The 24221-nt window shown below is 41.6% G+C and overlaps 1 protein-coding gene across 2 annotated transcripts; it reads left to right on the top strand.

The window, feature by feature from the left end:
* Window positions 1–739: 739 nt before the first annotated feature.
* On the top strand, window positions 740–20979 carry dazap1 (DAZ associated protein 1). Of its 2 annotated transcripts, none has more exons than XM_079999758.1 (12): window positions 740–843; window positions 2884–2924; window positions 4285–4451; window positions 5022–5087; window positions 5817–5921; window positions 6162–6210; window positions 9172–9254; window positions 11892–12039; window positions 12247–12279; window positions 14696–14845; window positions 15139–15306; window positions 20116–20979. In XM_079999758.1, the coding sequence occupies exons 1-12, from the start codon at window positions 812–814 to the stop codon at window positions 20286–20288; spliced, it is 1215 nt and encodes a 404-aa protein (XP_079855884.1). In that variant the 5' UTR covers window positions 740–811; the 3' UTR covers window positions 20289–20979. The 2 variants fall into 2 exon arrangements, with proteins under 2 accessions (XP_079855884.1, XP_079855883.1); XM_079999757.1 differs by having other exon boundaries at window positions 5814–5921.
* The last annotated feature ends 3242 nt before the right edge of the window (window positions 20980–24221 follow it).

Raw genomic sequence — 24221 nt, 5'->3', positions numbered from 1 at the left:
GCTTAGTGACCACAACTAGCCACGCTTTTATCAGGTTCACCGCGGCTGCCTTTCACCTGTTTTCGGGGAAGGGCAGAGCCGGCCTCCAACAGTGGAAGCAGCAGAGGAGCCAAACCCAACGCTAATACATTGAATGGCTGTTTCTCATAAAGTGACGGCTTAATTTATATCGGATACATTTTTATATTTATTTCATTTTTTTAATATTTTGAACTAAATAATCTTATGGATCACCACATTTAGATCCGAAAATACAACACAGACAATTAATTAATACTATTAAACAATTATAAAACCCAGAGTCAGCATCAGTTAAATGTGTTTATCATACGAATAACATTTTAATTTACAGCAGATGTGTTTGGGTTAGTTTTAGCATTGTTGTACAGAAAATGTGCAAAAAGTCTGAAAAAAGACAAATACATAATGTAAATATATACGAAATATTAAGAAGTACAAATACAGATGAGATATTCTGTGCTGCAGGCATAACTATGAATACAATAATAGGGGAACGATAACAGCGGTCTCAAATACTACGACGCTATTAATGAGTGATTACAAATGGACACGATCCAAGTTATTGGAGGTTATTTGTTTATCTGGGGCCCGTTCGCCGTGGATGGTGGTGATGTGCCTTTAAAGCAGCGGCGTCCCGCAGCGAACCCCGTGGCCAGCGCGTCGTCACGGCGCAGAGCAGTTTGAACCAAAAAGCGGAGTGACCTTCCTTTGGATCCCAGTCTGGAGAGGGGCAGCACTGAAGCAATAAGGCGACCGGAGCACGCACAGCCCCCCTGCGGTAGCCTCAGAAATGAATAACAACTTAGCCGGAGATGAAGTCGGGTAAGACACGTTGTTATTGTTGTTTTTAAACACCTCGCTTCGTGGTTTAATTTAATTGGCAAGTGGGAGCCGTGCCGTAGCGCTCAGCTGTCACTTGACAGCCGACCAGCTAGCAAGCTAGGCTAACGCTGTGTGGTTAGCAACGTAGCTAGACTAAAGCAAAAAGAGTAACAAATAACCGAGCCAACTGGGTAGTTTCTACTTTTTACTCGTGGTGGCAATGGTTCAAGTTGTCCAAGCGAGCCCCTCGCCTTAGTTTAAACACGTTCGTCGCAGTGGAGTTACTTTTAATGAACTCGCAGCGGAGGCGCTACGCTAAGCTAGCCATGCTAGCCCGAGCCAGCGACAGTCTCCGCTCGGGCTCGCCGGCGCGAGGACATTTAGCGGGCGTTCCGGCGGGACGGAGACCCCCGCGCGCGCCGCAGAGACGGAGCCCGGCGTGACGTCACTCGCGGGGTTAAGTCGCCGACACACCCTGGATCAGGTGCGGCGCGTGTTGAGGGACCGATGTGGAGCGATGAGCCCCGGACTGGAACTCCCACCCCCGGGTTCAGCGGGATGCGGAGCTCATGCGGAGCCCGGAGGCTACAGGAGCTGCGGCGTTTGGGGGGTTAGTCAGGTCCTGGAGGACGCGGCAAGGAGAGTTTTTAGGGAGAAGAGGCGCGTGTTCGGACCGCGGACTGGAAGCCCCACAACCATAGTGATAAAGTGCCATGTTATAGCGTAACCATAGTGATAAAGTGTCATGTTATAGCGTAACCATAGTGATAAAGTGTCATGTTATAGCGTAACCATAGTGATAAAGTGCCATGTTATAACGTAACCATAGTGATAAAGTGCCATGTTATAGCGTAACCATAGTGATAAAGTGTCATGTTATAGCGTAACCATAGTGATAAAGTGTCATGTTATAGCGTAACCATAGTGATAAAGTGTCATGTTATAGCGTAACCATAGTGATAAAGTGTCATGTTATAGCGTACCATAGTGATAAAGTGTCATGTTATAGCGTTACCATAGTGATAAAGTGTCATGTTATAGCGTTACCATAGTGATAAAGTGCCATGTTATAACGTAACCATAGTGATAAAGTGCCATGTTATAGCTTAACCATAGTGATAAAGTGCCATGTTATAAAGTAACCACAATGATAAAGTGTCATGTCGTTATAACTCAACCACAATGATAAGGTGTAATGTTATAACTTTACCATAGTGATAACGTGCAATGCTATACCGTAACCATAGTGACAAAGTGGCATGTTATGTTATAACTCAACCATAGTGATAACGTGTAATGTTATAACTTAACCACAGTGACAAAGTGTCATGTTAGAACTCAACTGTAGTGATAAAGTGTCATGTTATAACTCAACCACGGCGACAAAGTGTTATAAGTCAACCAAAGTGGGTTGTTATAACTTAACCATAGTGCTAAAGTGTGTCACTATAACTTAACCATAGTGATAAAGGGTGGCGTTATAACTTAACCATAGTGATAAAGTAGGATGTTATAACTTAACCATAGTGATAGTGTCATGTTATAACTTCACCATAATGATAAAGTGTAAGGTTATAACTTCACCATAGTGATAAAGCGTCATTTTATAACTTAACCATAGTGATAAAGTGTCATGTTATAACTCAACCATAGCGACAAAGTGTCATGGTATAACTTAACCCTAGTGATAAAGTGTGGTGTTATAGCTTAACCACAGTGATAAAGTGGGATGTTATATGAACCGGACTCCCATCCCAGAGAATTAACCTTATGACGCGATACTTTACTACATAGATAGTTTATTAATCCCCAGTGTTGCAAATGGAAAATAGAAAAGATGGCACTATGCAATAAAAGTACATAAAAATGCTATACACAATGAACCTAAAAGAAAGGAGGAAAACATGGCACCATACAACAAACATAACAGTAAACATAACAATAAACCTGCTGTAATTACTGCTCATCATACTGATGCTATGCTGATGCTAGTTGGGGGGAGGGGCAGTTATTAACTTGTTTGTTTAAATCCATTTAAAGGAAACTGTTTGTGGGTGGCTTGGACTGGAGTACTACACAAGGTGAGTTTCACCGTTTAACTTGTGTACTAAGGCATCCCTTTTAAACAGAAAGAAACCAATTCATTTGCCGCGGACACCTATTCTGGGATGTCTTTTTAGTTGGGAGCCATTGCACAAAATCTATACGTTAAATCAGGTTTGAAGTTTCCGCACTGGCCAAGTGTTTGGGTGCTACGTCACAACTCCAAGGTATATCTCTAAGACATAATATTTACATGGAAATCGTACTTGATTTAACCCAAGCTAACATATCTACAGCCTTGTATGTGTTATTCCATAGTCCCTCCCAGTCTGTGTGCTCTTCCTATTGAGATCCGGCCTGAGAGGAGCTTGTCCCTTGCCCTGGGCATTGGGAGCCATTAAAAAAGTCATGGTTGATTGGCCAGTGTATATCTTTGCACCAGACCCGTCTCTCTGACAGCATTCTTAACATGGTGATCAGTAGTCACAGCCCTGTATGTATCTGTGCTTGTTTCCCTGGCGACACCCCTGGGCTTTCCAGCCATGAGAAATACAATTATGAAGATTCTGCCTCGTTTGTTGAAACTTGCATGCCTTGCCTCCAAGGGCGTGTATGGACACTATATTACAGTAGACTAGACTATACTATATATTTTGTATATTTGGTGGTATGTTTGATGATGACAGTGGGTCAGTGCTTCGTGTGCTCTTGAAGAGTCTTGTGTTTATGTGACTTAACAGTTGTCCTTACATATAGCCACCACCACACCTTGACACCTTGACACCTACAATTATGACATTTTAGCTGACAATTGTAATACAAATAATTTTTTTTTGTTCTTTTTATGCCACTGTGATAGTATAGCAGCATAATAATACATGTCTACCTATCACAGAAGAACTATTTATTGACATTGAATAACATTGACATTGTAATATTAAAATATAGTCAGCCCACCTGACGGAAATGCACCCAATTTAAATTATATTTGTTGCAACGTTTCTAACGTTGGTTTAAATTTGACCTTATATGTTGTTGTACACATGATTGTGCAACCTGGTGATTTTTACAATACGATCGCAGTCAGCAAAAAACAATTGATTGGGCAATTATGTAATAATTGGTATAGCTCAAAGTAGTGGTGTCTTTGGGTGGATTTTTATTTTAACATCTGTCCCTATGTTAATCCCAGCTATGCTTCTTGTTGTCTTGGTATTATTAAACTGTTTTACTGGAGTAAATAATCACACTGATAAATTAACTGTATACATTTCAGGTGGTGAACTACGCTGTTGGTTTGATTCCACATGCCTACTTGGTGGTTCTGTTCCTGCTGTGAACGTTGCTAAATGAATTCAAAGTAAAGACAGTTACATCACTACTCTCTTCTTTTCTTAGAAACACTGAGAAACTACTTCTCGCAGTATGGGGAAGTAGTCGATTGTGTCATCATGAAGGACAAAACAACAAATCAGTCACGGGGCTTTGGGTTTGTCAAATTTAAAGACCCCAATTGTGTACGGACAGTGTTGGAGACCAAGCCACATAATCTTGATGGCAGAAATGTGAGTATATACAGTAAATTAGACTGTTAAACACACATCAAAGTATTTTTTTTGTTTTTCTATGGGTGCTGTTAAAACCACAGGTACTGCAATTAGCCAGGCTTGCCATTCATTTTTATTTTCCTGGCAATACTTACCTTTTCATAGTCAAATCAGCATTAACAGTTTCATTTAGTTTGTATGAAGGTGCTTAACCCCCGGATCTACTGTAAAATAAACAAAAACAATGGTAATATAGCGGTTGTCCTCTGTAGTAATTTTGCTTTGCTATGATTGGACAATAAATAACATACTGCCACTGTTTTATCTGTTGGCACAAGCTATGAAGGGCATAAGATTTTATTGCCCAGTTAGGTTAATTCGTCTGTGTGTGTGTGTGTGTGTGTGTGTGTGTGTGTGTGTGTGTGTGTGTGTGTGTGTGTGTGTGTGTGTGTGTGTGTGTGTGTGTGTGTGTGTGTGTGTGTGTGTCGGCTTTTCTACACAAGATGAGCTGGAGAACATTTGAAGGTGCTTTTCATTAAGGACTAAGGTCACACAGTCAGCCTCTCCTTGCTTCCTCTCTTACATCAGATTGACCCAAAGCCATGTACCCCCAGAGGAATGCAGCCGGAAAAGTCTCGAACCAAGGAGAGCTGGGTAAGGAGTGAGCTTCATGCGGGGGAGACTCGGGCTGGGCTTTATGTGCCCTCTACTGAAATAGGGTGTCAGCTGTCAGTCTCTTCATCTGTCCGCTCAGGTTGTACTGTAGTTTTACTGGGTGCACCACAAGTAGACCTTGAGCCTCATCTTAAACTTGACGTCCTTTAGCTTAAAATTTGTCATAGGATTGTGTTAATATTGTTATAAAATAAAAAATCTATATTGGCCTCAGGTACTATATCTTGGGGAAATGTCAGAAAACACACCTAGCTTTTCATATATAGAACACGATCATTTGAAAAAACTATATAATAATAACTGCTGATTTTCTCTTTCTAAAAAATCACATTTGTTATGAAATTGTAAAATATCCTTAATAAATGAGGCTCGCTCTCTGTTAGGGGAACAGTTTTCATCAGGGAAATCCTCTCTTTCTGCCACTGTGGCTTTTTATGCAGCAATTTCTACCCTTTACAGTTTAGATGTGCACTGAGCAGCAATGGTGAAATGCTCAGTAATTGAAAATAAGTGGAGGCATCATTACTTTCTGTTCGGTGGAGACTACTATTTGCATTGACATGACATGTTAAGAATTATACCTCAGGGCAAGAGGAGAACCTAATTTCTTTTACAGCGTCTGACTAGATCATGGCTCAGTGCTTCCTTTCCAATGTGATCCTTTTAACAATCAATGAAATCCATACACTCCCTGTTTTCTTTCAGAAGGGCAGCAAAGCCGATAACAATAAGTCAAAGAAGATATTTGTAGGCGGAATCCCACATAACTGCGGCGAGCCCGAACTCAGGGATTATTTCAATAGATTTGGAGTGGTGAGTATTGCCCAGCGCATGATGCAATTCATATTATGCAGTTCATATTATCATAAAGACTGCTTGAATCTATGTGACATTGAGCAGGGTCATTTGCTGCAATAAAATAGTCAATTAAGTCGTTGGGGTGGAAAAGGACAATGTATAATGTGTCCATATTAAGAGTGTGGGGGGGGGGAGCAATCCTGTTTGTCCCAGGTATTCTAAATGAAGCCACTGTTTTCCTTTGTCCCGTTCAAGGTCACAGAGGTGGTAATGATCTATGATGCGGAGAAGCAGAGGCCCCGAGGTAAAAGCTGATCCCGTTTTTCCCCCCCGTCTTTCCCTTCTCCATACCTCACCATCTTAAATCTCATGACAAACTATTCCAGCCCAAAGAGAAAAAAAGAATACATTTATTCAACTTTATTCATATCATTTTAGTGTAAGACTTCGCTGGCCCGACGGCCAAGTTTGGTTTGCAGGGTTTATAATCACGCAGCACAATGAAAACCTATTTTTTTATTATGTTTTAAACACTGTCATAACAACATCATAGCACTCATTGTTGTGAGTCAGTAGGTAGAGTAGCTCCATTCCTCATCTGTGTCATGCAGCAATGAATGGTACCTTCAGTTGTTATTAAGCTTCTGTTCCGAAATAACATCTTTCGGTTGATGGATTTAGTAGGAAATGCGAGCGAGGAAATCAGACCTTTGCATTGTCTCTTATGACCTTGTGAAAGGTAATTTCTCTGCAGTTACATATAACTGGTCAGACCACATATTGGCATTGTATAGCAAAACAAAAATAAATTGCTCTGACTTATAGTCCAGATATCACTGACCTTAAAACATTGCACTGAGTTTTTTGTTTTTTTTTGCCTGCAGAAATTTTAGTTAGTTTAACTATATATTTTCTATGTATTTTCTTTGGGAAAATATGAAGAATTAAAGATTCCAGTCGTGTGAGTTGGACGTGGATTCTGCCCCAAAGCAGTCAACAAAATATGTCAGTGTTTGGCAGACTTATTTTAAGTTCCCAATTTGAACCTGCCTATTGTTCATTCAATAGTATAAGAAGTGTTGAGTATAAGACACTGTGCAAGTAAAGACAGGGTTTTTTGATTGAATTGTAAATTTACAATAGATTCATGTATGTGTCCTTAATTTAAGAGGGTGACATTTATAGGGCCTGAAGTGCCTATGTTTTCAGCGTGGCTGGAGCCCCCTAAGGCAGTGCTTGTGTAAAGATCTTCCCATTACGCTACAACCCAAACAAAGCTCCTTTAAGAAACACAGGAACCAATGAAGTTATATATGACATTTGGAGATCTTCCAAGATCTGCAATCTTTGTACACATTAATGATGTAGTGGCCATTATTCCACATCGTGCATCACTCCTCTTACTTCTGACTTTATTCACTCTTTTGGGGAGAAAAAACGAATAGTTTGTCATTGGAATTAAGTTGATGTAGTGCACCAATAACAACCATTGCATAAACTATAATAGTAAAAACTGTTTTCTTCTACTAAAATTGCTATACTGTAATGACTAGAATAAGTTTTCTTTATTTTTGAAGTAGAAATAATTGATACTTATATATGCTAAATGGATTAGTATGTGTTTCCCTTATGTAGAAATCTAAGTATTTTTGTAAGTAAGTCCTTTCTATTTTCTTTCCTCTGTTCCCTTTCTCCCTGTGAATGGCTCGAATGTGATTAACAATGTCTCTTAAGATTTATCTTTTCTCCTTTAGGTTATTATGCATTGACTGGTACCACAGAGGTACAGGCCAAATTTTAAGAATATATTTTTCCACTTGGTCACAATGGGGCATATACAAAGTTCCGTCAATGTTGTGTTTGTTTCTGGTTGCTTAAGTAATGTATACAGTGGCTCTTGGTAAATCAAATTTAGAATAAAAATTATGTATGCACACAGTGTTTTGTAATATCCTTAAGTTGCATCACAAAATGTATTTGTCTCCTGTAAAATGTTAATATATTTTTCACCAATGAACTGGTGAAAGTGGGTCTCTGTTTTTCGGATAGGATCCCCAAATTAACTGTGACATGTCACTGTGTATATACAGCATGTCCAACTCCCCACTCCTGTCCTGTGGGTCAACTTGGTATTAAATTTAGTTCACTGACATGTCATTGATGGACATTATTAATAGTGATAAGTCATCGGGTTTGGGAACACTTGGCGTGATATTAGAGGTTTCAAAATGTCAGTTTTCTTGTGGGACATTTAATTGGAATCAGGTTAGGTCCCTCAGTAGAGATGTACTCACAACCTAATTCTGCCACAGAAAGAAAGTTAATCGAATTGAAAATAGATCACCACAGTGGCGCACATGAGCCACTCTGTCAAAAGCCTTGCGCTGAGTGGGACGTGGCACTCCTCTGTTACCTGTGTCTTTTCAATTGTTGGTTTGGCTGACGGGCATTATACAGTACATCAGCAATGTTGTCATTGGTGTATTGTTTTGGGATTTTCTGCTATTGATTTAAAGTAGTCGAATTGATAAGGAATTTGTATATTCCCCATGTTATCACTTTGGCACCACCAGTAACAGCAAGTACCAAAGAAACTACCAATGGCCTATATCTTTGTGTTACCGTTGAGCAATATTGTAGTTTTCCATTTTAGGCTTATCCTGGCTGACTCAAAAGTATACTATCAAATTTGGGAAAGCTTGGAGAAAGCTTTAGGCATTGTAAAAATTTCTGTTTCTTCATGTTTTTGTTCTGCATTAACAATGGCTGCTGCCAGTGTGTGCTGTACAGCAATTTACCAAGGGACAGATCAAGGTGGGGTTTGGATGAAACAGCATGAAGGAAGACAAACATGTATTGGTCCAGTTGGCAGCATTCAACTTATTTTGGAAAAAACAAAAGTTATCATTTTATCAAATGACAACATGGTTGGTTATATTTTCCTCTTATCTAGCGCTTAAATAGTGTGGATGTGTTAACACCCATCAGTCTCTAAATTGGAAACATATTCATCAGGTTAATTCTTGGCCAAATATTTTGTGCACAGAAAAGTGAAAATTCCCACATTGTGTGCAAACGTGTATGAGCAGTCCAAAGCTTCCCCTGCTCCCTCCTGCCCACGTCTTGGACTTGCGACATCATCCGAACCCCAAGAGCCTCCTGCTCAGACTTGACCGATCCCCTCTCTGCTGAAGCCCAATACTGTTCTTCATCTTGTGTTGTCACAACCCCCTACTACCTTGATTCACTCTTGGTCGTTGGCTAGGTTTTGGATTTATTACTTTCGAGGCCGAACAATCAGTGGACCAGGCTGTCAACATGCATTTTCACGACATCATGGGCAAAAAAGTGTGTAGTTGTAGTTTTATTTTACCCTCAAGACCAAGCAGAGTCTTGGGCGACAGGTCATTTTGCTTTACTCTTTCACAGTAGAATCAGCAGTATCTTTGTGTCTCCTAAAGAGGTGATTACCAAAGATAACCACAGTGAACCAGAACCACAAAACATCTCACAATTGATCAACATTTAATGTTTTAAAGGAATAACTCCAGTGTCTTAAGTTACTTGTTCTATCATACTTTTTTTTTTTACTTGTCATTATAGTTATTGACTCATCCTTTCAGAAAAAAAGCAGAATCTTCAATCTCGCCCAAGGCTTTGTTTAAATTGACTTCTCCTTTAGGTGGTCTCACATGCTTTGAATCTTACTTTGAGAATTGAATTCCCTCCTGGGCCCCTTTTCGAGGGGTTTAAAACTGGTGATAAAATTAATAAATGGTAAGAAATTATCAAAACAAAATCGCCTAAAGGATAAGTCATCTATCAGTTTTGTTTCATTTCTGTTATTTTGTTGGCAGGTCACTTATTTTTTTGAGTTAACACGCCAAAATGTTTGGAAAGTTAAAAGAAAAACCTCAACTAAGTGACCTAATTTGAAGAATCTCCATACTGTGTCAGTCAACGCTAAGATTACAATTTGTGTGACATTCAAAGTGTTTAATTTAATCCCTTTGTGTGCTATATTGTAGAGGTTTGTAATATTGTGATATTTTGTTATTATAGTGTGAGTCACAGAAAAGTTGTCTTAATTGACTTTGAACAGCTTTCCTGAGATTTTCCAAAATTTTCAAGAGCTGAAATACTTATGGTCCTTCAAAGCAAACCTCACATCAGTGGCTCATTGAGGGAATAGACAAACGGAATTTCCCTCTGGGGGATTGATTAATTGTTATCATATATACTAGTACCAGTAGGTGCATTTCTTTTATGGCTCTGCCAAGTCACAGCGTCTTAAAAGGCAGTTTGAAGATATTCACCAATTTTTCCTCCCAGTGGAGACATCTCCTGAGCTTGCATAGCTAGAACCCACACTTCCAGACAAACATGGAAAAACATGGATAATTTCTCGTATACCCCCCCATCCAGACACCAATGATTTAATTATATAACAAGTCAAATCAAGTTTTTTTCACTGATCCCTTCGTTAGTTTTACATTGCTGGTTAACCTTTTTGTAATTCAAAATCTGTAGTTGCCTAGAAGCCATGGTAAACCGATGAGTAAAATCCCAATTAAGTTTGTAAATGATCCCGCTCTACCAATACTCCCCACCAGCAGCTCCCCATGACATTGCCCTGGTTTTCTCGCAGCAATTGGTGTGCTACTTGAGCCATTGTTCTTGAGTTGACATTACCTTGCACTGGGACTTGAGGGAGTCTAGGAGACATGAGTTACAAAATTAGAAATTGGAACACCTCAAACTGTGGAACAAATCCCAGCTATGCTGTTAAGGACTGTACAGAAGTCACGGTATCCATCACTCGTAGCGGTGATGCCCACGGGAGAAGTTCCCAGGTAGCTGCGCTCGCGGCACGGAGCCTGCCGACGGAACATGTGCATGTAATTAGGTCGACAGAGAAGGAAGAGGGGAGGCAGAGAAAATGGCACCACCTTAAAGCTTGGAGGAATTTGCGATTCGTTTTCCTCCTGCAAGGTGACCCCAATAACTCAACCCTTCAGTCTATTTCTGGTCTGCCCCCCCCCCCCCAGTTCTCATCCTCTTTCTTTGCTCTGGTTAACTACTGGTTCATTTTTTTTGTACTGGGCCACATAGAAAACACTTAGGTATACAGTATATGGGGGTACTAGAGAGTAAGAAGTCCAACCCCCAGAACGATCGCTGGAAGGGTCTCCATAAATGAATTCAGCCACAAGTCATGAAAATGTGTGGTTATTGCTCTGCTGTTAATTTCACATTTTAACATTAACAAAAAATAAGAAAGCATCTTTATTTAAAAAAAAATATCGGAATACTAATAAAAGGTGGATTGAGACAGATGAATGCAGATCGCTGTGTGTTTTATTGTTGCACATGGTTAGTTGGTCAATTGGGACTAATTGGAAAATGTTTCTGCAATTTTGACACAGTATGAAGATTCATGTTTACTGTAAATTAACTTAAAAGACAGTTCATTGTATTTGCATGATTACCTTGAATTCTGTTAGCTCTGAGATACAAAACTACCTATGTCAACCCCCCCCTTAAATTGTACTTCAAGTAAAATAAAAATGAGATTCTTTAAGCGTTAGCCGGACAAAGGTAAGTGTTAATCTTCCATTAGACGTCTTTATCAGATATCGGGCAAAGTTCAATGCCTATGTTTCTCAGGTATATGTTGAAATGATCTGTTCTATTTTCATTTTCCAATTCATATTGCTCTCCATTTATTTGTATCTTTTAATTATTATTATCTTCGAAATTTCCCTATTGGTAGTTGCGTACCTGAGACACATAGCTGTACAGCTCTTCTACCTATTTAGTAATATTACTTAAAAAGCTGCCATACATTGATCCTGTAGTCGTAAAGTCAAAGTTCTCAAGTTGCCCCAAAGACAAACATCAGTGCTAGGACAAATCTGTTATACGAGGGATTTTAGGGACGATATACCGGCCATGCAAAATATCTCCTCCCTGTCCTTTGTCCAGGTGGAAGTGAAGAAGGCTGAACCTCGTGACAGCAAAGCTCCTGGCCAACTTGTCCAGGGCCAGTGGGGACCCAGAGGCATCTTGAGTGCGGCTAATGGTTGGACGGCACAGCCGGCCCAAGGCTGGCAACAGACTTATGGGCCACAAGGTAAGTGGGAATCCATCCCAGAGCGCACATAGCTGCATACTCCCTCTGCAAACTCACGTTCAGTGTTGTGAGCATTAATAGTCGTATTATTTTTGCATGGAAACAGTACTGCACTTTTGAGTATACAATCCTGGTTGTCAAACTCAGTTTGAGGGAACTTGTTTTTTCATTGTTTATATTGTTTTATTTCCCTTTTTTTCCCCTAAGGCGTGTGGGTATCTACTACTGGCCAACCCATAGGTAAGATCACGCACTTCAATTTCAATTGTAAAACCACCCAACCACTGACCATTTCACAGACATTTTTGTCTAGTATAACGGTTGTGCAAGTGTGAAGTAACTGAATCTGATACAAATGTGTCTGACTTGTGACATGTACTTATCTTGGTCTGGTGTCAATGAGATGTGCTCTGTTTGCAGCTCTGTGCGCACAATGACCAATCGGGTGATAACATTTAACAACTTGTTATCACTCTTTCATTCACAATAGCTCAGGCTGCTAATAAATCTGCTTGCCTGAAACAGATGGCAGCCTTGAGATTATTCTGGCTTCTTTCTGCTTCTATTAGTTAGGCTAAATCTTGTCACGCTACCTCCGACTCAACCCTAAGCGCTATTTTGTCCTGTGCACTCTGAAAGCATTCTTGTGGTTTGATTGGACCTCCCTCACCACACGAACTATGCTGAAATATTAAAGCCTCCAAAAATTTAGTCCTATCATTTACTTAAAGCCACAAACTAAAGAAATCCAGATTTTTAGTTCTTCATTCATCATCTTTTCAGTAGAGAGGGTATATTCTATTAAAATATTTTCTGATAGATAGGTAATGGAGGCAAATTTAGAAAAACAAAATTCTGACAGATAGCCAACCCTTGTTAACCAATCATTAACAACTATCAGACAAGATTAAAATGTACTATTTAGAATGAACGGATGTCTTTGATGAGGAGTGTGCCCTAGCGTTCACGATATGTGGTATAAGTCTTTAATATGTAAAAAAAAAAAAAAAAAATCACATGATAATGGCAATATTCGGACTCGTTGACGACGTTAGGGATGGGCAAGAGTACTTGAGTACTCGATTTGGACATCAGTCTTCGTTCAATGTATAGAGTAATCGCATTTAGACATTTTTACTAGAGAGCACACAACAGGTTGGAGGAAAACGATCACATTACTTGAGACAATATATTGATTGAATTGAAACAATAAACATTACATTTCACTGCATATATGTATGAAAGTATGTATATGTATGTGACGAATAAACCTCTTGAATCTTGAATCGAAATATTCCAGTCACAAACCATTAATTCATTATAAACAGTTTATCATGAATGTAGCATTTTCATTTCGTCACTCTGTTTCGTTTGTAAACAGCTTAGCTTACCACGGCCGGCACTTCCGTTTTGGGGAAAGGACCTCACCCGGGGGCTGCGTAAGCTGTCCTCTTCTGTGCCTGAAATAAGTCACATGTGGTTGCACGTGTTGCCCCAATGAGTTGGGCCTATTTTTCTTTTATCATGCGAGAAACGTTTTTATATTTAATTACTTATATGTGTGTGTATATATATATATATATATATACATTTATTTTACCTGTGCTGTCAGCATGTTGGCAATAAGACACAGAGTACTTGTGTCATTGCATCTAGGACAGAGTTAGTCTGCAAGTGGAGTTCAAGTTCTCAACCTGCAATGCAACTCTTTATTAATTCTTTAATCATCAAGAACTGCTGCAATAACTCGTGGACGACCTGTAGGATGACAAGAGCACAGCTGGGGATGCCAGGCATGGGCCATAGGACTGGAGCTAGGTCCCGCGCCTACAGACTGACACCCCGCCAGAACCACCTGCATTGCCCCCCAATTCCCCCCAACGCCCTGTGCAGAGGTGAGGCCCGCCATCCCACAACCGGCCAGACGCAGGCCCCACCTGGCCACACGCCCTGAGCGCCCACCCATGTAGCCAAGTGCGCTCGGCGCAGGACACCCGGATTACAGCCAGATATGCAAGTCCTCCACCACCCCTGGCACCCGCTGCAGAGAAGTCACACAGCAGGAGCAAGGCTCAGCTGCCTCCGCACCACAACCCACACCCACGATGGCGAGCAGCCCCCAAGGGGCCCAGGAAAGCACCCTGTGGAGAGCGGCACCGGGTTGCAGTAGGCCAGAAACTACCCGGCATCAAGTGCAAGCCGCCAGGACCTGAACCCACCCGCCAGCGCCCCGCGACCTCGGAAACCCCACCGCTCGAGTGTGCTGTTGGTTATTGCGGTTAAAATTGTAGGGCGTGGGGGTGAGAGTCCTCCAAGCCTGTGGAACCCTAATCACTCACACCCCTCCTGCACGCAGACCCTGGTCTGGTGGAGTGTCTGTGTTCTAAGCTAATATGAGTGGTAATATGTGGTTAATATTTGTTTTTAACTGTTTAAATGATAGTAGTTCATCCTCAGAGGGAAATTGCAGAATCTCATTTACAACGAAAACCCTGCTGCTACACAGTAGTAGAGCATTATTTACTTTTTTTGTTCCACCATTTTTGATTGGAAGTTTCATACAAAGATAAGGACGATCTATAAAAATAGAATGAAGTAATAAACCATGCTTCGGCCTCCCTGCCTCAGTCTTGAATGCTTTGCTATGTTGTAACAGGGGGCTATGGACCACCGTTGTCAGCTGCGCGGGGAACGCCCGCCCAGCCTCCGTCTCCATTCAACACTTTCCTGGTGACGACCCCGGCGGGCAGCTTTGCAGCAGCTCAGGGCTACGCTCAGCAGGGCTACACCACCACGCCGCAGTTTGGTCAGTACCGCCAAGTTTCTCATTCAGGAAGCTTTTATCTCTTGAATCATCTCTTAAGACCTTTTATCACTTCAATAAAGATCTATAATTAGCTTTGGCTTGTAATTACATCTGTTCTGTGAGTCAATTTGACAGCTAATGAGCCATCACGAGCAAATGATCCTTCAGGTATATTCTTTATACTCAGGGGCGTTAACTGGGTATGATTTCAGCTACTCACTTCCGTTGGGGGAACCTCTTCCTGGCACAGGGCTTTTATTGAGATCCTCAATGGAACGTGTTTTTTGAACCAGGTTACAGTTTTGGCACACCCCAAGGGGACCAGTACGCCCCACAGGGAGTCCCTCCGCCACCAACCACTCCAGGAACTGCTCCGCTGGGATTCGCACCTGCAACCACACCTACTCAGGACATGAGCAAAGCCCCCACCGTGCAGCCCGACTTCCCTTACAGTCAGTATGGTGAGTTATGAATCGCACATTGCAAAACCCTGCATCCCGTTCCTTTTTCCCCTTTTATTCACCCCTCAGTGCTGTTTGTCTCACTGAAAATTTTAATGCCTGCAGCTCCTAGTTAAGCTCGTAATTCGACGAGCAGGAGCTTGCTCGTGATACCATTTAGCTTTAATGGCTACACATGCATACATGCTTCCTGCATACATACACTCCTCTGGTTCTGCAAGGAAGACACCGCGGACCTCCAGCACTCACTGTCAGGTTTTCCAGAAGTGCTGTGCTCTGGGTGAATTTTGGTAAGTCGTGGTAGGTTTCAATTAGATCATCCTGCCTGGCAATGTTTATCTCTTTGTTTTTGAGAGTGGAATGCCCTGACAAACGTTATTCAGTTATCTTCTTCCTCTACCACCTCTTGCTGATGATTTTGCCCTCCTGGGTTTGGCATGATCATTTCAGAGATCCAGCAGCATGCTAGCAAGTAATTGTCTTGCTAAAAATGGCCTTTCCCACCAGCCTGGTGACCTCTCACTTCTCTCCTCCATCGACTAGTTTTTCATTCATGACCTTGAAATGTGAGCTTTAGCCCTTTTCCTTCAGATGGCAGAGCTCCTCAGCAGTGCATTTCTCTTTTGTCGTTGTCATTGTTGGTCTTAAAATGCACGTCGACATGAAATGGGGGCCTCTGAGCGTGATGGTTTTTGTTTTGCGATGGTAAAGCCTGGAAATGATCGACCATTGTGAAATGGTTACTCAGTTGCAAGGAACTTAAGCAATTTATAACGTCCATGATTTACGAATAAGACACTGCAGCTGCTGTAACTTCAATGTGGAAGATAACGTGCCCACACAATTCTTTCATCTTTTCAATAGACATATCCCAGTGCAGCCCCTCAGGTTCGGTTGAGGTGGGCAGATGAACTTCTGTCCAGTGTCAAATATGTTGCATGTGTTCAGGTTAGGAACATAAGCAAGTCCATGAGCTGTAGAGTTAAAGGGGCAATATATAACTTTTGATATGAGAGAAGAAAGAAGCATTTTCACTGAAGAGGTAAATTGAAATTGTCACAATTTTAGATAAATTGTATTTATTTTGGTTACGCAAACATAGACATATTATACATAGACGCTGCATTGACTGCTTCGGCTCGTTGTCGGATACGTCAACGTCGCTGCCATATTAGAATCGGCAAGACTGGCCTGGTAAACAATACAAGTAAACAGGGAAGCTGTGGTTTTTCTGGATAAAAAGCACTATAATGTTTACATTTCTCAACCGATTTCCATGAGTCGTATTTATATTCAAGTGTTTATGATTTAGCTGGAGTAGACTGCTCCACCGCAAGCCATTTCCACGAATGGCAGCGTATTGGTTGACGCACTTCCTGTGACACACTGCCGTAAATCAAACATTTTCCAGGGAGTTCTGTAGCCGGTGGTAGTGGGAATACATAGTGATATCAAGGCTTATGGGGAACCAATCAAAACGCCAGTGGTGTCATTATTCTATAGCCATTACACTGTGCACTCAACATGAACTTCATAATGATAAGTAAAAGCAAAAATACTGTCTATAGCTCCTTTAACCAGGACCCACTGTGAAGAAAAGGGTATTTATTTATCAGCCAGAAATTCTTTGCACTCACTCTTGGCAGCTTCTCTGCATCATGTTGTACAGTCAGATGTGAGCTCACACACCAACTCATCCGTTTTTTTAATTCTCCCTCGGCACAGAGACGTTGCTGTGCAAGGTTTTCACACATTCTGTAATATTTCTCTGATCGAAATGGGAAACAATATGGAGGAGCAAATTGATGATGGTTACGTCTAATTTAAAGTTGTGTTGATAGTAGAAGGACCTGACATTGGCCCTCAAAGGTAAGTTCACAATTTCTCAACCCAGGCCTGCTTAAAATATTGGTCCCCATTTATTTATACTGTTTATTCCACAACCTCACTTAATGCTTAACTAATAAGATTCTGAATTACTAATAATTAAACTAATAAGAAAGCTGCAGCAGAGGGGTAAGTTTCTCAGTAGTCAAGCGTTTGGCGGGTCAGTGCTATCAACAGTCATGGGAAGCAACATTTTAATATGGTCTGGGATGAAAAATGTTTAAGATAGACAATCAACAAACGCAAAGACAAACACAAAGACAAACAATCTCTTAGATGTCATTTGAAACACTTATCTTAGATCAAATTTCATTCAACAATTTGGTGAGGTGAAAAATGAGCCATTAGCACCAGCATTTTGACAATTACATCTTGTGATTGGGTCTGACACATCCAAGGTGATGAAATGGCAACGTTAGGTTTATGACGTATAGCACGGAGAGTAATAAGGTCTGCACTTGTTCATTCATCCTTTCTGCTGCTCGCTACAGAATAAGGTGTCAAAAATCTGACAAGCTTGATGGACGCAGTCTCAAAACCGCTGAAATATTGCGTATGTTAAATCCTTCTTGTGGCACTGAGGCATGAACTACAGGCATATTGAGCTCTATGGTATATACAGAATAAATAGCGTGTGACCTCAGAGAGAAAGAGCCAAGATGATTTCCACACTCGGTTAGCTGTCAGCTGGGTCGTCACCGCCTTAGAACTCCAGGTCTACCTTTAAGCTGGTCCTGTGATTCCTGTTGGTAGGGATCAGCCCTCGTCTTGTTCAGTGTTTGTGCTCCTGCTTCTTTTGACCTTAGTTCAGTAGATGTAGGCGGAAAAAAGGTGTTTTAGCCAGTTTTAGCCAGTCGCGCGCGCACACACACACACACACACACACACACACACACACACACACACACACACACACACATACACACACACTCATACTCATACCCAATGTTGTTTTAACTTCCAGATGCAGTAGCACAGTGCTGATCTAGCATGTTTAGGGCAGTCCCAGGAAACAAGTTGTTAAGTATTTAGCGGTAGCTGAATAAAGCGGGGCTGCAAGACACAAGGCCAGTAGTATCTGGGTTCAGTCAACCTGGTCTCCTCATCTCCCTGATAGGCCTGGGTAACTATCTTCAGGACCCCTCGGCCTACGGACCAACGCGTCCTTCTCACAGTTATGGTCAGGATGAGCAGGGAGGATATAGTGCAGGTAGGTGCCAGCATTGTCTTCTCCACCGCCAAAAAAAAACGTAGCTTTTGGTTGAGTACTGTAGAATAATAGAGCTGCAAATCTGTAGTCCCTGTACTTCCGTTCCTTCTGCTTTGTTCACATATTTTGCATGTACACCCTGCATGTACATACAAAGTACTGCGTGTACTCTGAGTATAGGAAGGTGCAGCTGTGAACTGCGTCAAGGTTACGAGATGATTGTATTTTAATAAATTGCGACAAAGCGTGAGATTTCCAGTGTCTGATCTTTTTGATCGGCCAGTTCGTATCATCTCCCTGGCTGTAGCCTCTCTATACGAAGACCATGTCTTCTTCTGTCCACTCTGTCTGCATTGCTTTGCTGGTATAAAAGGATGATCTAATTGTCAAAGTGTTCATGGTCTCTTTGCATTCCTAGTCCATTCACTCGTTATTTTGTTTATTGTCTCTGCATCATGGCTAAAGGGGTGAAAATCAAAGGAAGATGAAGGACACCAGAGTCCCATTCATTTCCAATTTCTCATAGACTCTTCTGTCACGCAGTCCTATTGGGACTGTGCTTCCTCCTGTTCTTTTTTTATTCCAAGTTCTTTGAGCGCCCCAACATGAAATCTGTATTTGAAGTCTGAATTTATCTCATAGTTTTGGCTTTTTTCCTCTATCTTTGTCTTCTCATGTCAGCTTTCAGTTTTCGATATTAAATCTAAAATGGTTGAAACTTTTTTTTTTTTTTGTGTGTGCACTGGCTGTGGCTGTGGCTCTGATATATACACACATACATATATATACATATTTTCTATGAAAGGATTTCTCAGTTAAAGTAACAGTGGCTGCTAAAATTTGCAGGCACCAGCCATTTTGACTAGGGGACAGGAAAATGAGCTTACTGCCCAAGGTGACTGTGACTGTTTGGGGAGAGACGGCTCCATCTAGTGTGCAAAATAACTACAAACTTGTGCTTGTTGCACTCATCTCTGGAGAGAACTAGACATTGTTTTCCTTCATGACCCCCCCCCCCCCCCCCAAATTTGTCATTGAAATGAGTTATGTTAATACCTTTACATGGGACGTGCTTAAAACAATTTTGTGTAACTTTGTTTTGTGTTTCCATATAATTTTGAATACAAAGGGCTCATTCAAGGAATTCAATATTTAAATTCATTATCATATTGCACTATTTTAAAGTTAGTTTGAAACTTTTTCTTTGTCCTAATTTTCTACATAACCCCGATGTTGTTGATTGATAAATTTCGTCCTTTTTTTCACGTTGATTCAAACTTCACCAGGTATGTACGAGACTGTGTTTCAATGTAACCGAATGATGATCGAATTCATTCAGCTGAAAATTCCGCACTCAAACTCTTAAACTATGTAAATTAAATTGTCAGGGATGTTTTTGTTGGGGGAAAATTCATAATCAGCAGTAACATCTGTTTCAAGACGCCGTCAGCAGGTTCTGCAGCTGTACTGGGTTCAGTCTGTTCTGTTCATGTGAATTTGATTCCACCCGGTGATGGTGGATTAATGTCCAAATCATATTTATCAATCAACAACATCACTGGTACGTAGAAAAGAAGGAAAAGAACAAGAAGAATATCTTGGTGTCTGCAGTATTAATGTGTGTAGTATGCCAGCACTGATCTATCTTTCCTGCATTTAGTCCCAGAGTATTGTGTATAACCCCGGCGTGTACCTCTCCTGTCTTGGTTCAGGTTACGGTCAGGACCTGAGCGCCTTCGCCCACACCTTTGCAGATCCAAACCAGCAGACAGCGTCTTACGGGGCACCGACAGCACAACCTCCGACGGCGCCCCAGCCGGCCGCCAGCGCTTTCGGCCGGGGCCAGAACCACAACGTCCAGGGCTTCCACCCGTACCGACGCTGACCGCCGCCTTGACACGTTCTCACAGCGTGCAGTTCACAGGGGGGAGAAAAAAAAAAAAAAAAAGTCAGGGAGAAATGAGTTCTTGCAAAACTGGAGTTCTGGATTGTTGCTTGGAATATGGGGTGCACACAGATTGTGACACAGAAAAAACTTTGTTAAACCATGGAATCCAGCTGTTTGTTACAGTTTGAAAAAAAAAAAAAAAAAAAAAAAAGGTATAAGGAACCCAGAATTTTTTTGCGTATTTTATGGAACAAGCCGAAAGATGCTTTTATCCCCCTCCCCCTCAACATGTTTTATAGTAGAACTTTACTACTTTGCAATAATTTTCTGGTCAAACACTAGCACAGAGACTATATGTAAAGACTTGCATATAAATAATAATATTTATGGTGGACAGAAATGAAAACAGGGTCTCATGTTTCCTCAGCTTTAAATTGTAGGGAAATAAGTTTTTATTTTTCATTTGGTGGATTTTGTTTACTTTCTGAGCCTTTATTTTAAAGTTTGTTTAAAATGAAAAATATGAATATATATATATATAGATATATATATATATATTACACACAAACTGTGCAATTTTTTAAAAAGAGAATTTTGTACGATAAATGTACACTTTGCTTGTTTTTTATTTGAAGATGTAGAATTCCCTCAGGTGGCTGTTTGGGTGCATTTTGCACTTATGCAAAAAGAAAGGAAAACCTATTTCAAAATAAATGTTTTAAAAGTATCCTTCCTCTTGTTGTTTATCTTTTGTTTGTTTGCAATGTTTCATTGGAAAAACTGTCCAAGAAAACAATCAGCTCTGTGTCCATCAGTTCTCATGGTGGGGTCGGTGTCAGACCAGGCAAAGGTGGAGAAGTCTGATCAAGGTCAGGGTGCTTGTAGACAACGAAGATTTAAATTATATATATATTAGAAAATTCTTGAACGGAAACAATAGCGCTTTTACAAAGTAGAATACATTTCACTGGACAGCTCCCAACTGTGATATGTAGACACAATATCTAGACCTTTATGAATGTCAAGCAGGATGCTAATGCATCACAGGTTAGAACTGTATACAGTGGGGCAAAAAAGTATTTAGTCAGCCACCAATTGTGCAAGTTCTCCCACTTAAAAAGATGAGAGAGGCGTGTCATTTTCATCATAGGTACACCGACTATGAGAGACAGAATGGGGGGAAAGAATCCAGGAAATCACATTGTAGGATTTTTAATGAATTAATTGGTAAATTCCTCAGTAAAATAAGTATTTGGTCACCTACAAACAAGCAAGATTTCTGGCTTTCACAGACCTGTAACTTTTTCTTTAAGAGGCTCCTCTGTCCTCCACTCGTTACCTGTATTAATGGCACTTGTTTGAACTCGTTATCAGTATAAAAGACTCCTGTCCACAACCTCAAACAGTCACACTCCAAACTCCACTATGGCCAAGACCAAAGAGCTGTCAAAGGACACCAGAAACAAAACTGTAGACCTGCACCAGGCTGGGAAGACTGAATCTGCAATAGGTAAGCAGCTTGTTGTGAAGAAATCAACTGTGGGAGCAATTATTAGAAAATGGAAGACATACAAGACCACTGATAATCTCCCTCGATCTGGGGCTCCACGTAAGATCTCACCCCGTGGGGTCAAAATGATCACAAGAAAGGTGAGCAAACATCCCAGAACCACACAGGGGGACCTAGTGAATGACCTGCAGAGAGCTGGGACCAAAGTAACAAAGGCTACCATCAGTAACACACTACGCCGCCAGGGACTCAAATCCTGCAGTGCCAGACGTGTCCCCCTGCTTAAGCCAGTACATGTCCAGGCCCGTCTGAAGTTTGCTAGAGAGCATTTGGATGATCCAGAAGAGGATTGGGAGAATGTCATATGGTCAGATGAAACCAAAATAAAACTTTTTGGTAAAAACTCAACTTGTCGTGTTTGGAGGAGAAAGAAAGCTGAGTTGCATCCAAAGAACACCATACCTACTGTGAAGCATGGGGGTGGAAACATCATGCTTTGGGGCTGTTTTTCTGCAAAGGGACCAGGACGACTGATCCGTGTAAAGGAAAGAATGAATGGGGCCATGTATCCTGAGATTTTGAGTGAAAACCTCCTTCCATCAGCAAGGGCATTGAAGATGAAACGTGGCTGGGTCTTTCAGCATGACAATGATCCCAAACACACCGCCCGGGCAACGAAGGAGTTGCTTGGTAAGAAGCATTTCAAGGTCCTGGAGTGGCCTAGCCAGTCTCCAGATCTCAACCCCATAGAAAATCTTTGGAGGGAGTTGAAGGTCCTTGTTGCCCAGCAACAGCCCCAAAACATCACTGCTCTCGAGGAGATCTGCATGGAGGAATGGGCCAGAATACCAGCAACAGTGTGTGAAAACCTTGTGAAGACTTACAGAAAACGTTTGACCTCTGTCATTGCAAACAAAGGGTATATAACAAAGTATTGAGATGAACTTTTGTTATTGACCAAATACTTATTTTCCACCATCATTTGCAAATAAATTCTTTAAAAATCAGACAATGTGATTTTCTGGATTTTTTTTTCTCATTTTGTCTCTCATAGTTGAGGTATAACTATGATGAAAATAACAGGCCTCTCTCATATTTGCCCCACTGTACAAACACGCACACACACACACACACACATTTCTTACAGCAGCTGCAGGGTGTTGATGCTGTTTCAGTGCTTCATATTGTATATAAATACTATATGAGCAGCTTGGACTCTGAAATGGTGCTTCTCCCTTGTATTGTTTTCTTTTGTTTTAGACTTATTGCTGTGATATTCAATAGTGAGAAAAGCTGCCCAGTTCCCCTCATAAATTAAAGAAAATACTCTCAATATCACTTCAATACAACAAGCCTCTCCAGCGATTGGTTGGCTGCAGTATATCATTGGATTACCAGCCACAGAAAATCACCCAGAAAGAAAATATATTTTTTCCACATCTCTACAACTCTCTCAGCACTTTATTAGTTATCTAGCTCAGATTTACCACCGATACGATAGTACTCTGCTAGTACTGAACAATGTGTGGTTGTAGCCCATAACCCTGTTTCTAAAAAAAACAAAAAACCCCAGAGTTATGGAGAGCTAAACCCTACAAAAAAATAGGGTTTTTGCTAAAATAGGATTTTTGCTAAAAATACAAATCAAGGATTCAAGTATTCAAGAGGTTTATTTGTCACATACATATACATACTTTCATACATGCACTACTCACAAAAAGTTAGGGATATTTGGCTTTCGGGTGAAATTTATGGAAAATGTAAAAAGTTCACCCTACAGTGATATTATATCATGAAAGTAGGGCATTTAAGTAGAAGCATGCAATGGTGATTTCCTGGGGTTCCGTGGTTTGGGATCAGGGGGGCCCCGAGAGTCTCTCCTATGATCTGTTTACCCGTGAAATGAGAGTCTTCGATCACCCAGTTCGCGGCAAGGAGGCCGCAAGAGGACTCCTCTCCCTCCGCCAGGGTTCCAGTTGCGTCGCCTCCCTCGTCATCGAGTTCCGGACGCTAGCCGTGGAAAGCGGCTGGAACGACGGAGCCCTGCAGGACGTGTTTCAGCGCGCCCTGAACAACGAGTTGCGGGACGAGTTGGTGCAGCGGGACGAGCTGACGGACCGGGACCAACTGGTAGATACCACGATCCGCCTGGACCACCGGCTACGGGAGCGCCGGTGCGTGGGGGGGGGGAGGAAGACTACAGCCTGTTCCTCCCGCCTGGGCGGCCACGCCCCGGTCTCCAGCGCCCACTACTCTTGGACGGCCCCGATGTCCCCCGACTCACTCCGATGCCGAGCCCATGCAAGTCGGTCGCTCCCGGATCTCCCCCGAGGAGCGAGCCCGCGTATACAGACTGGCGCCTGTCTGTATTGTGGCCGTCCGGGACGCCTCTGAGCCTCCTGCCCGGTCCGGCTGGGAGA

This window comes from Zeus faber (genome assembly GCF_960531495.2).
Source record: "Zeus faber genome assembly, chromosome: 1".
Taxonomy (NCBI): domain Eukaryota; kingdom Metazoa; phylum Chordata; class Actinopteri; order Zeiformes; family Zeidae; genus Zeus; species Zeus faber.
This window is presented reverse-complemented; position numbering and strand designations above follow the sequence as displayed.